The sequence below is a fragment of the Prionailurus bengalensis genome, chromosome C2 (genome assembly GCF_016509475.1).
Source record: "Prionailurus bengalensis isolate Pbe53 chromosome C2, Fcat_Pben_1.1_paternal_pri, whole genome shotgun sequence".
NCBI classification, from domain to species: Eukaryota; Metazoa; Chordata; class Mammalia; order Carnivora; family Felidae; genus Prionailurus; species Prionailurus bengalensis.
The window spans coordinates 157,314,188-157,328,146 of NC_057350.1; the positions used below are offsets into that span (position 1 = coordinate 157,314,188).

Genomic DNA, 13,959 nt, shown 5'->3' on the forward strand with positions numbered 1-13,959 from the left:
ATATACATTATATATTATATTATATATTATAATATATATTGTATATGTTATTTATTAATGTAAATTAATAGTGTTAATTAATTTATTAATGTAAATTAATAAAACCACTGTGGAGAGATGAAAATATAAACAACCCTCTCCCAGTTAACCGGAGATCTGAATCAACACCCTTCTCTGTTCCCTCCCAAAATTCCACTAAAAAAAGGAATAAAAAATCTTCAAGATGTCAATGCACAAGGACAAAGACAACAGGAAATGGCCCAATAGCATACAAGAGGTTTCAGGAAATTTTCTAAAATATGAGAAGTGAAGGAATGAAGCAGAGAGAGAAAGCTGAAACTCTAATTGCCTAGAGGAGAGGGAGCTAACAAAATAGCCAAATCATGCCGGAGGAGCCAGAAAGGATCTAAACTGAGAAACAGGAGGCACCACTCAAAAAGGAATCCAGTATGAGTCTGGGAAGAGAAGGTATGGTTGAAAATCTTTGAAAGAAACCATTGGGCTCCCAACTCCTTGACTGAGGAAAACGTTAAGGATATCAAACACAGCTAAGCTGGGGGATCGAGCACAAGTAAGTGGGGGGGATGGGGACTGAGAGGCCATGGTTGGGAGTGCTAAATGCCTGCATCATTCTCTCTCCTTCTTCCTTACTAACAGAACCCCACATTTCAGCTGGGTATATGGCTGCCCTTAATAAAACTTCCTTTTTCTATCCTACTCTTCTGTGATGTGGACACACGCTAAAAGCCAGTAACATGAGCAAGGTGCTAGGGGGCAGCTTCCAGGAAATAGTCTGGAAACTGAGCCCTCTGCCTTTCTCCCGTCTTTCCTATGATCTGAAACGTGGGTATGACTCCTATCTGGGCCTTGAGAACAAAGACTCTAGGCTTTACACAGCAGACGGCCGGAAGACGCCGGAGCCTGATGAACTTCACAGAAGCACTACACCAGCCTCGGATGACCAGAACCACCCATCTACCAACTCTTTACACAGGAATAAAATCATACTTTAACTCACTGATAACTTGAGATCTACTACAGGCAGCTGAATCCAACCCTAATACAGGTGTCACCCTAAACCAGATGACATAAAAGACTGCGTGTATGATTGCTGAAATCCCCAACCTCCGTTTCCCCTTGATCAAATTTCAGAAAGCTGACGACCAGGCTTTTTCATGGAAGGAGACCGGAAGCTTTCTCTCTTTAAAAGAAAAAAACCGACTGCCACAAAAAGACACACACACTGACATCTGAAGTTTCCCTCCTCCCCCTCGAGGTTCCTGAGTTTGAGCTCCATATTGGGCTCTGCACAGGCAGCATGGAGCCTGCTTGGGATTCTCTCCCTTGATCTCTGCCCCCTCCCCCACTTGCGCTGTCTCTACCAAAATAGATAAACTTTAAAAACAAACAAAGTAAGATATTCCAGGGACACCTGGCTGGCTCAGTTGGTAGAGCATGTGACTCTTGATCTCGGGGTCATGAGTTCAAGCCCCACGTTGAGTGTGGAGCCTACTTAAAAATAATAATAAATTTTTTTTAAAAATAAAGATATTCTGCTGGCTTGATTGAATGAACACCTCACAACTGTTTGATTTTTACAGCATATATACCCAAGGAACTTTTATATACACCTCTATCATAAAATTTAATAGACTGTAGTATATATCTATTAGCCTATCCTAGCACACTAGAAGGGCAAGAAGTGAAAAAAATATAGTTGTTGAATGAAAGGGCTAGAAGAGAATAATATAGAGATGATTGACGAAACACGGTTAGTTTCAAAGACACGATCTCTGCAACGACCTTAGTACCTAGGAATAGTTCTCACATTTATGCCTAAAAAAATAAGGATTGAACAAATGAATGAAGTTTTAAAAGTTCACAGCAGAACTCTATCACAACCACTATCCACTACTCCTCTTGTATGTTAGTCTTTTTTAAGTTTTTTTGAAAAAGAGAGAGAGTATAAACAGGGGAGGGGCAGAGAGAGAGGGAGAGAGAGAGAATCCCAAGCATCTGCACTGTCTGTGAGGAGCCCGATGCGGGGCTTCAACTCAGAAATCATGAGACCATGACCTGAACTGAAATCAACAGTTGGATGCTTAACTGACTGAGCCACCCAGGCCCCCCCTCTTGTCTGTTAGTCTTGAAATTGTGCACCAATTGCCTCTGAAAGCTCCAAGCTCCTTAAGAGCTGGGACCAAACACTCTATTTAACAAGACTGTTATCAAAGTGTTTGTTACACCACATCTCTTGCTTTCTTAATACTACTAATGGAAAATCCTCACTAAATACTATTCTGGTCTACATAAAAATCACTTTGGAGGGGAACCTGGGTGGCTCAGTCGGTTAAGCACCTAACTCTTGGTTTCCACCCAGGTAATGATTTCACAGTGTGGGAGGAGATCAAGCCCTGAATTCAAGCTCTGATCTGACAGCACAGAGCCTGCCTGGGATTCTCTCTCTCCCTCTCTGCCCCTCCTCCCCCTCTCAAAACAAATGCCTTTTTTAAAAACTCGCTTTGCATTTTTTTTTTTTTTTAGTTCTAAAAACAATGACTAAGAATTCCTAGGTTACCTTAACAAAAAGCTCCTAATAAGTATCAAACTAATGATCTTGGCAACCCGACAGTCCTATCTTTAAAAATGATACTGAGCCACTGGGTGGCTCAGTCAGATAAGCATCCAATTCTACGTTGCGGCTCGGGTCATGATCTCACCGTTCCTAACTTTGAGCCCCGCATCTGGCTCTGCCACTGACAGTGCAGAGCCTGCTTGGGAGTCTCTGTCTCTCTGTCTCTCTCTTCCTCCCCGACTTGTGCTCGCTCAAAATAAAAAAAAAAAAAAAAAAAAAAAGGACACCAAAGGGTCCTAATCTCTCTGGGCAATCTATTCAGTATCCTCCCTTGGAGGAACCAGCCCTCCCCCAGTCCCTATTACTACCACTTTGATCCATGTGGGATGGAAAAGTTATAGCAGAGAGTGACTCACACAAGGGCAAGCAAATTAGCACATTTCCACTCATAAGTGGGCAAGAGCCAACCCAATCAGAGGCTTCCCATGGACTTCGCCAAAGAGAAGGAGAAAAGCACTCTTATTTATGTATTACGGACCACTGTAATCACAGTAGAGCTGGGGGGGCGGGGGGCATGTCTCCCAATACAGAAACAAAAGTCACCTAAAAGGGAATCATCATGGATGCAAGATTCTTTAGGCTTAAGTGGTTCTTAAACCTAAAGAAGCACTATTCCTACACTTTTCAGATACCAGAAGAAATAAGTAAACTAGTTTAACCAGGGCTGCTCCCTGCATCCTAATACAGCTGTGTCTGTCCCGCGAGACAAGGAGAGTATGTTACACGTAAGAAACGAGGCTGTTCAAAGGCAGGCAAAAGAACATTTTGAACCGCTAAGTTATATGAAAACGTTGTCATCCGATCCAAAAAAGTACCGCAAACGGAACCCTCATTAAATACAGCATGAGCTCCATAAGCATTTGTTAGGATAACAAATTCACTCCCTTGGGCGCCTACCTGCTCGGGGAAGAAAAAAAAAAAACTGATTTTCAACAACCTCTCGAGTTTAATTTCAAATAACCGCAGCTCCTAACCCCGGGAATTCTCCGCCGTGCGATTATAACGAACTCAAAAAGGTGGCTCAGGCCGAGCGACAATAACGCAGTCAGTCCTAGACGTCCGTCCCAGTGTCCCAATTCCCCCACTTCCCTCAAACAACTACGGTTACGAAATCCTAACCCGGCCCGGAAAGTTGCGCGGCGACGCAAAAATGGGGGGAAGGGCGGTGTCTCGGAGACCCCCAAAAAGTGGGGGCAATTACTCGTGGGAAAATGCGGCGAGAGCGCGCGGCGCGCGGGCAACCCCGTTCGCGCCGGGCATCCGATGGCCCGAGTCCCAGCAGAGCCGGGGCCGGGGCCGGGGCCGGGGCCGGGGCCGGGGCCGGCGCGGGCGGGCGGGACGGACGGGAGGGCAGGGCGAGCGGCGGCCCGCGGGGCCGCTTCCAGCTCACCGAGGAGGAATGCGGGCCACGCCTACGCGCCCGGCCCAGCCAGGGCGGGGCGGCCGGGCCGGGGCCGTGCGGGCGACGGAGGGGCCCCGCACGGGCGGAGGGAGACGCGGGGGCGGCGGGCCACGGCCCACCTCCCCACCGCTCGCCCCCGGGCCCACCTCAGGAGCGTCTCGAGAGCGCCCTCGTGCTTGTCCAGCGGGCGGCCGAGCGCGGCGCGGCGCAGCTTGCTGAGCTCCTCCGCCGCGCGGCAGTACTGGGCCTGCTCCTCCCCGCCGCTCGGGTACGTCTGCTGGATGAACTTCACCAGCGGCTTGGCCAGGTCCACCTCCGAGGTCTTCTTCAGCTGGACCGAGATGAACGTCGCCATGGCGGGCACCTCGGCCGCGGTTCGGGCCACACAGGCCGCGCGGGACGCCGACGAGGGCCGAGGCGCGCGGACCACCCGGCTGGCGGACCGGCGGACCGACGAACCGACGGACGGGCTCTCCGCCCGAGCTGTGGGTCCGGCCACTTCCGGGAGCTCCCGCGCAGGCGCACTGGGACGCGCCGCCCGCAGTCACGTGAGGCGGGCGGGGACGCGGCGCCGCGGAGCCGCTGGCCCGGGACGGGGGCGTCTCCCGGGGGGGGGGGGGGGGCGCTGGATTTTTCTTTCGCAAGTGGAAGCCTCTCCTTCCGGCGCGCTGCTTGCGGCGCCTTCACGGAAAAGCCACGATGCCTCCACTCGAACAACTTGTCGGTGAAGTGTTGTTACTGGCCCCTACGAGAGTCTGCGGCGACCTGTCCAAGACGTTGCAGCCTCGGGGTTGTTGTGACCTATGGTAGTTCGCGCCACGCATTGCTATACACCAGGACTGAGGGCACAGTGAGCCTTATAGGCAAGGTCCCTGCCACGGTGCGATGCAACTTACAGGCAGGTAAGGACACAGAAACTAAGGTGTACAAAGGGTCCAGAGTATGGTAGGAAAAACTGGGTGCTCGGAGCGTAGGGTATTAGGGTCCCTTGGAAGAACCTATTTAAACAAGACGATCAGAGTAGGCTTCTCTGGGGTCAACTTAAAACGACCTGCACTTTGAGATGATGCTTGACATTAGAAGAGGGGAAGAGTGGCAAAGGAGAATCTCGCAGACCGATGGGGTTGCAAGTGCCAAGTCCCCAGGAAGCAAGCACTTCCCTTGTTCGTGAAGTTGAAGTAAACGGTGGCAAAAACTTAAAAACCACACAGGGAATGGGATAAAATAAAGTTAGAAGAGTAAGCAAGCATCAGTCATTCAGAACCTTGTAGGCCAAGTTACAGAATTTGTATTATAGAATAAATGCCAAGGAAGCCATAAGTGGGATTTAGGCGATATCGACATGATACAGTTTACGTTTTAAAAAGGCCACCCTGTGCATCAATCTGATGTCGTATCTCTTGATGGGATGTAGCATGAAGTATACAATACCATCTATGATGTATTCCAGGCAAAAATGTGTAACTTGAGTCTATCAAGCCTTTGCACCTAACAAACAGCTTATTAGAAATACAGGGGATATAGGAGCAAACTAAATGATCCATAGGAAGTAACCAAACATCCAAGAGGTGGAATATTCTGCAGGACAACCGGCTCCATCTCTTCAACGATGGATCGTTATGAAAAAAGCCACTGCTGTATGAAAAAACAAAAAAATTTAGGGTACGTAACAGCAGATTGAATCCTAGTAGAAGAGGCTCCCTACAAAATGCACTTTCAGGACAGCTGAAGAAATTTCGATATCGAGGGACTGAATATAAGATGCAAATGTATTGCCATGGAAAGATGGAGATCATTAGCGGAAAAGAGCAAGTCACAGAACAGTATGTATGTTATGGTATCTCACTTTGATTGCAAAATGCATATATGTGTATTTGTGTACTACAAGAAATATCTAGGATTATACTGGAAGGTTTTAGCAGTTTAATCTTTAGAAGTAGAAATGTATACTTTTATTTTCTTTATTGTTGTGTACCTTTTTTTATAATGGTTGAGTTTTGCGAAGTTTTTTTAATTAATTTTTATATTGGAGTATAGCTTACACACAATGTTACATTCGTTTCAGGTGTACAATATAGTGATTTTGACAAGTCTGCAAATTATGCTGTGCTCACCACAAGTGTCGCTAGCTACCATCTGTCACCATACAGTGCGATTATCATACCGTTGACTCTGTCCCCTATGCTGTACCTTTTATCCCTGTGACTTATTCATTCCATAACTGGAAGCCTATGTCTCCTCTCCTCCCATGGCCCTTCACCCATTTTCCCCATCCCCCCATCAGCTCTCTATATCTATGGGTTTTGCCCATCGTACATACTACTTTTGTTATAAAAGTTTATTTTACCACAATTTTCATTTATTGTTTTTTAACATTTATTTATTTTTGAGAGGTAGGAAGAGACAGAGCACAAATGGGGGACAGGCAGAAAGAGGGAGACACAGAATCAGAAACAGGTTCCTGGCTCTGAGCTGTCAGCACAGAGCCTGATAAGGGGCTAGAACCCACAAACCGTGAGATCGGGACCTGAGCCAAAGTCAGATGCTTAACCGACTGAGTCACCCAGGCGCCCTACAATTTTCATCTTTTTAGTAAAAGATTCTAGGTTAAAATAAAACAACCACTTTGCTATGTAGACAATGCATTAAAGAAAGGCAAGGTGAAAGCAGAGAAGTAAATCATGAGATGATTTCAGAAATCCAAGCAAGAGATCACGAAAGGTAACATTAGCAGGAATGAGCTAAGTTGATGTGTTTTTGAGTTACAAATTGAAGAATTTACTGATAAACAGGATAGGAAGGTGAAGAGAAGGGAGTGATCAAGGATGATGCCTGGTTTTGGTGCCTGAACTTCTGAGTGGTCAGTAGAATCATTTACTGATACAAGGAAAACTGATGTATAATCCACTGATGGGGGAGGGGATCGGGAGTGTTTGTACCCAGCCGTTCAAGTGGAGTCAATAAATTGACAACTGGGTATATGGGATTAGAGCTTCTGGAAGAGGTCTTGTTCGGGAATCAGCAGTCAGCTGATTTTTAAAACCCTGGGACTATAAAGGAACACGAAGAAATAGAAATAGGTCAGAAGCTATCAATTAGGAAGGATAGTATCAGATTAGGTGTATTTTTAAGACCGAAGGTGATAGATTATCTTGTAGGTTGGGTCGCAGAACTGATGCACTGGGGATTCAGAAGAGCCCGAGACGCAAAGTGCATGAAAAGAGGAGAGGAAAGGGCAACCATAACACGGAGGGTGGAAGAGGGGGGGGATTAACCGTCAGAAAGATGTGGGATAAATCATTTGTTGAGGCAGGTGGGAAATGAACACAGATGTAGTTAACTGCGCAGCATTGGTCAAGGGAAGATAAGGCGATCCTGTCTGATGGAACTTAGAATAAAATCTAAACTCCTTACCACAGCATGATCTATTTCTGCGTATCTCTTCAACTTCATATGTTGCCCCTTGTTCTTCATTTATTACTGCCCGGTCACATTGGTCTTATTTCAGTTCTCAAAATCACGAAGATCTGTCTTTCCTCATATGACTTACAACTTCCTCCCCACTTTCTTCATGTGTAGGTTGAAATGTCTCCTCCCCATTACTCCCCCCTTGTTACTGTCTAACTCAGCCATTGTTTATTTCCTTCAAAACACTTACCTAACTAGCAAGTATTTTTGTTGCTGTTGATTTAATATTTGTCTGACTTCCCCACTAGAATATAAGCTCTGTAAGGGCAAAAATGTTTTGTTTTGTTTTTTAAGTACTGTTATATCCAGCACTAGGCACATGGTAGGCACTCAGTAAATATTTTTGAATGAGTAAATAAGTTCCACTGCTTGTGAAAAAAAATTTAGATTTCTCCTATCAAAATGACAACCTTTCTCAATAAGAGGTACCCTCATTGATTTGATAATAAGCCAGTGTAGTTAGTTAGGCAATAACCATTAATTAAGCAGTAGGCCAGTGGCCAAAGAAGGATGGCATATGCTTGTGTTCCGGTAATAACGAATTTCGTAACTGTCTCTTGTGACAAAATTCAACAACTAGCCTCCTCGGGGATGTCTGTCTCCTCTTGTTCACTCCTTCTCATCGTCCTCCCTGTACCAGGCGATCTTCTAGAGCTCATTCAAGACAGCTCAACTTGCCTCCTACAGGAAGCCTTCCTGCATCTCCCTACACCCCACAGCCCCCAATTTCCCTTTGGCTCGGGCACACAGCGTAGGTACTCGGACAGGCTGCTGTTTCCCAGCCTCTCCCCAGACCAAAGCTCCAGGGGTGGTGGTGGTCCTCAGACTCTTATTTTCTGTTTGCCACGGGGCCTGTGCTGTGCCTGGCACGGAGCCTGCGGTGAGTGCAGTGTTCGGGGAGGTGGCCTGAATTTCTCCCTTTCCAGTGTTCTCCTCCATTCCTCTTTTCCAGCTTTCATCCATTTCTTTTCCTCCTCCTCCCCCCTGCTCTTCTAGTGTCATTTCAAAACATTTCTCTTTTCCGTCTTCAGAGCATAACATGCCTTCTCTAGAAAATTTGGCACATTTGAAGAATCACATGTACAATAAAACGCTGCGATTCCACAACCTGGATGTTTTCTTTAAGCAAAGTTCTTTGCACTTCCTTCTCCCTGCACATATATTTTCTTTGGATAATTCTCATGTCTCTGTGTGTGCAATTTTGTATCTCATTATTTTTTTCTTTTCTTCATATTCTGTCAAGCATGTTCACACATCAATAAAGTTGCTTTGGAAACACTGAAAAACAATTCCAGAATCTCAGTATCTTAACGTCGTAGACTCTCCAGGGTCGCTGTCCTCCAAGTAGCGTCTTAGTGATCCAGACTACTTCGATCTTGTAACTCAATTATCCCAACATGAGACACCACTTTCAAAGGGGAAGAGGAAATCTGTGGCATCACACAGCAGTTTTTCACTGCCTCAGCCGTTACTTCCACTCACATTTCACTGGCTAGAAGCTCTCACCTGGCCCCATCAAAATGCAGTGGGACTGGGAAGGTTAGTCTTCTTGGTGCCCAGGAAGGAAGGGAGGGCTGGATGTTACGGAGCACTGGTGATGCATCCCAAGGATGAGTTTCACTGCTTCCGAACTTGCTAGTGGCAACATTGATCTTCCATCTGTGTAATGAAACTCCATAAAATACATTCTTAGAGTACAGTAGCCTCAGTGTAATGTTTTGGGGGGACGTTAAATCAGTAGATTTTCCCCCCTGATAATCTATAGTTCTGGTGGGCCCATCGTCACCCCACCGATTGAACCAGTGGAAATACTTGCATCTTTGGAAGGAGCAAACCCGATGAAAACAGGCTTGAATTTCAAAATAAGAGTTTTTGAAGTCCATATTGAGACAATAGCCTGAAAGTAAGCACTTGTTATTTTGGGAGGAGTCCAGCTTTGTTTGGGAGGAAAGAGGCTGATATAAACCAAGCCCATAAGGCCACGAAGGAGAGTGTTTACAATGAATGAATGAAAGAGTAAATAGGACAGGGGTTTGGTGTAAGGAAAGTTCGTGCGCTGCAAGAAAGAGAAGCCCTTTGGGGGCTGAGAGGAAGGGTGAGAGGGTGAAGGGCAGAAGGTAAACGAGATGTCATTACTCCCTTACTCCACACTCTAGGTGTTGCGTAGGTAAGGGACAGGGGCCTCAAGGATAGGAGAGAAGTAGAAACAAACAGACGATGAAATCAAGAGCAGCAAGGATGTCACCGTACGTCTCCTGTGTAAGGAATGGAAAGCAGAAAATGGTGTGGGGCAGGAGCACTGGTTTTTTTTGCAACATGTAATAGAGAATATTTGTCTCTTTAATCTGTTTGCATATTTAACTTTCCAAAAAACGCAACACGTATGCAAAAAAAGAAAATTACTCATTTTTCACATGTGGGTATGTAAATTTTGTCCACATAGCAGCAAAATTTTTAAAGAGAAATAGGGAAACTATTAAACCTTTTATCTCGAGTTACTCCCTAGGTAAGCCCTCTCTCTCATCCCAGATACTGCTGTTCGTGTTTCCATCAGTTGCCAGTTCTCTGATACCGTTCACAGCTATTTAAATAACTACTGCCCCTTGCCACTAGTGTCTCTCCTAGACGAGAGTCGCTTTACGTGGGTAAGATAACTTCTAAGAATAAAGTATCAGAATTATTTTGAAAAAAATGAATAGAAGTAAGTATTTGGGGAAAGCTGAAAATTATGAGTATCTGAACACTGAGGGCATGTTTCAAGACTCCTATTTTCACTAAAATCCAATCTTTGTTTAAGCATCTCAACTTGAGCAAGGAACACCATCACCCCGTCACCCTGACTTCTCTGTGAATGTGCTTTTACAGCTACACAACAATGTGTGTCTCGTCTGTTCCCTGCAGCGTTCATTAGCTCTGTTTCAGATTCAGGGAGCAGTCAGTAAGCGTTACTAGGACCTCTTCATACTAAACAAACTTGAGTTCCTTGTAAGAAAATCATGCATATACGCAAAGTATGCGTAATTTCTCTTGTCTTTGCTTATTTAATATTTATGACCATGTGTTAAAAAACAAACCTGTAAACTTCATGGTACAAAGCATTTGTAACATTTGGATGATCATACTAAGTCATTCAGCAAGTATCTCTGAGTTCCTACTGTATGCCAAGCAAAATTTAAATCAAGAGCATTCTGCAGCCAATCGATCAATGCATTGTATATATTTACAGAGGTCTTGATTCTACTCTCACAGAGGATGGTTTATAAGAAGAGAACAATGAAGGGAAGGCCTAAAAGGGCAGTGGGGCAACAGACCTAAAGAGTAGCCAGCCCAGACTGAAGCAGGAGGATGAAGGCCTCCAGAAGGAAGGTCCCAAAGAGAAAAAAAAAGAAAGAAAGATCGGTGGGATTAGACACAATACCTGACATGATGGAGCTTTCAGAAAAAAGTATATCAGGAAGAAGAAAAGAATGGCAGTGATACTCTAAGAAAAAAGACTGAGCAAGTAAGGAAATACATCGTAGTGCATAGCTTTGTATGCTATTAACAAATTTCACACTCGTAATAAACCCTAATTTAAGATTTTATTCATAAGAAATCTCTACACCCAACATGGGGCTCAAACTTAACCCCAAGATCAAGACTTGCATGCTCTACCGACTGAGCCAGCCAGGTACCCCTAAACGCTAATTTTTGAAGGTGATGTCCACCATTTTTCTTCCTGGAAAAGTCATTTTCTCTTTGTAATTAACAAGTAATTTGTGGGACTATACTTCGAGACTGTATAACTATATTGTTCCTCCTTAAACATTTTTCCACTGATTTTTTTTCTTGTTTTGATGATTCTTCCCTGAACCTATTATTGCTATGATGATTGCAAAATGGAAATTTTCTTATCCCTCATTCCTCCCGTATTTATTAGTTGGCATTATTCTGTAAGTAAGTTTACAGGAGAGTTTTCTTTTTTTTTCCCATTTATTTACGTATTCATTCAGTTATAAATTTGTTCATATCATCATGGACTCATGGATTATAATCTATTCTATTCCTGTCATTATGTATTTTGATACTGTATTTTGTTTAAGATTTGGCCAATGGAAAAAGGAGGTTAGAGTGGGAGAGAGCCAAAGTGTAAGAGACTCTTAAAAACTGAGAACATGGGGCGCCTGGGTGGCGCAGTCGGTTAAGCGTCCGACTTCAGCCAGGTCACGATCTCGCGGTCCATGAGTTCGAGCCCCGCGTCGGGCTCTGGGCTGATGGCTCAGAGCCTGGAGCCTGTTTCCGATTCTGTGTCTCCCTCTCTCTCTGCCCCTCCCCCGTTCATGCTCTGTCTCTCTCTGTCCCAAAAATAAATAAAAACGTTGACAAAAAAATTTTTTTTTAAATAAAAACTGAGAACAAACTGAGGGTTGGGGGGGGCGGGAGGGAGGGGAGGGTGGGTGATGGGTATTGAGGAGGGCACCTTTTGGGAGGAGCACTGAGTGTTATCCATATAACAATTTGAGGGGCGCCTGGGTGGCTCTGTCGGTTGAGCGTCTGACTTCAGCTCAGGTCATGATCTCACAGTCTGTGAGTTCGAGCCCCGTGTCAGGCTCTGGGCTGATGGCTCAGAGCCTGGAGCCTGCTTCTGATTTTGTGTCTCCTTCTCTCTCTGCCCCTTCCCCGTTCGTGCTGTGTCTCTCTCTGTCTCAAAAAAAAATAAATAAAACGTTAAAAAAAAAAAAAGAAACCAATTTGACAATAAACTTCATATATTGAAAAAAATAAAAAAAAATAAATTATTACTGGTACAGAAAAAAAAAATGATTTGACTAATGGAAACACCATCAGGCTGGCTCCTAGGTTCTTTTACCCCTACGCTTTAACTTTTAAATTTTTAAACAGTATAGAATTTTATTTATTTATTTTTTAATGTTTATTTATTTTGAGACAGAGAGAGACAGAGCATGAATGGGGGAGGGGCAGAGAGAGAAGGAGACACAGAATCCGAAGCAGGCTCCAGGCTCTGAGCTGTCAGCAAGAGCCCGACTCGGGGCTCAAACTCACGGACGGTGAGATCATGACCTGAGCCGAAGTCAGACGCCCAACCGACTGAGCCACCCAGGCGCCCCAAACAGTATAGAATTTTAAAGAGAACACCTACATATCCACCACAAGATTCTAACATTAACATCTTATTATGACATGTATCTGTCTTTATCACACATCTATCTAATCATCCCTCTGTCCATCTGTCCATTAATCTATCTTAGTTTTTGGATCTATTTCATAGTACATTGCAAATATCAGAAAGGAAAAGTAGAATAAGTAATCTGATTGGTGAGTGGGTGATGGAAATCAAAAAATATTTAAATGATACCATCAAATGTCATTTAAACCTGACAAACCAAATAGCAGAAGGAAGGAAAAAGGAGACCAAATAATTAAGAAAAAGGCATTAGTAAAAAGGTAACCTTCAAGTGTGTATACACACTTGATCTCAGGGTCGTGATCTCAGATCTTGATCTCAGGGTCGTGAGCTCAACCCCCAAACCCCCACGTTGGGCTCCATGCTGATCTAAAGCTTACCTAAAAAAGAGTTACAAGCAAGCGAGCAGAAGGCTGTTCGGCTGTAAGAGCGGGGCGATACCTAAACCAAAGGAACTTGTTTCTGCAAGCTTTTCTGGCACTGATTCTGACAGTGAGGTTGACAAAAAGTTAAAGCAGGAAAAGCAAGTTACTCCAGAAAAACCTGTAAAGCCGAAGACTGGTGAGACTTGAAGAGCCCTGTCATCCTCTAAGCAGAGCAGCAGCGGAGATGATAACTAGTTTCAGATTGGGAAAACGAGGTATGTCAGTGTTCCAGACTTTAAAGGGAAAGTCCTAATTGATGTTAGAGAATATTGGGTGGATCCGGAAGGTGAAATGAAACCAGGAAGAAAAGGTATTTCTTTAAATCCTGAGCAATGGAGCCAGCTGAAGGAACAGATTTCTGACATTGACGATGCAGCAAGGAAACTGGAAGATCAGAGCCATATAAAACCTGTACTGCTCTGGTTGTTTTAATCTGTCTTTTTACATTGGCTTTTGTTTTCTAAATGTTGTTTTCCAAGCTATTGTATATTTGGATTGCAGAACAATTTGTAAGATGAATACTTTTTTTTTTAATGTGCATTATTAAAAATGTTCTGAGTGAAGCTAATTGTCAACTTTATTAAGAGGATTGCTTTGTGCCCACCACCTAGTGTAAAATAAAATCAAGTAATACAAAATATAATAAGGTAAAATATATGCATAAACACCAAAAGAAGGGGCACCTGAGTGGCTTAGCCATTTGAGCATCCAACTCTTGATTTCTGCTCAAGTCATGATTGCATGCATGGTATGAGATCAAGCCCCACAGCAGGTCCCAGGCTGGATGTGGAACCTGCTTAAGATTCTGTCTCTCAAGGAAAGAGAGAGAGAGAGAGAAGGAGGG

The 13,959-nt window shown here is 44.3% G+C and overlaps 1 protein-coding gene and 1 pseudogene across 6 annotated transcripts in view; one reads left to right on the top strand and one right to left on the bottom strand.

Annotated features, from left to right (window-relative positions):
• The window catches only part of LOC122492185 (programmed cell death 6 interacting protein), an 80,530-nt gene extending 71,634 nt beyond the window's left edge, over positions 1-8,896 (bottom strand). For all 6 annotated transcript variants that reach the window (XM_043595838.1, XM_043595834.1, XM_043595836.1 and 3 more), the window contains exon 1: positions 4,184-8,896. In XM_043595838.1, the coding sequence (XP_043451773.1) occupies positions 4,184-4,392 (209 nt within the window). In that variant the 5' untranslated portion in view covers positions 4,393-8,896. The remainder of the gene's footprint in view (positions 1-4,183) is intronic.
• LOC122491053 lies at positions 4,391-13,754 on the top strand (annotated as a pseudogene).
• The last annotated feature ends 205 nt before the right edge of the window (positions 13,755-13,959 follow it).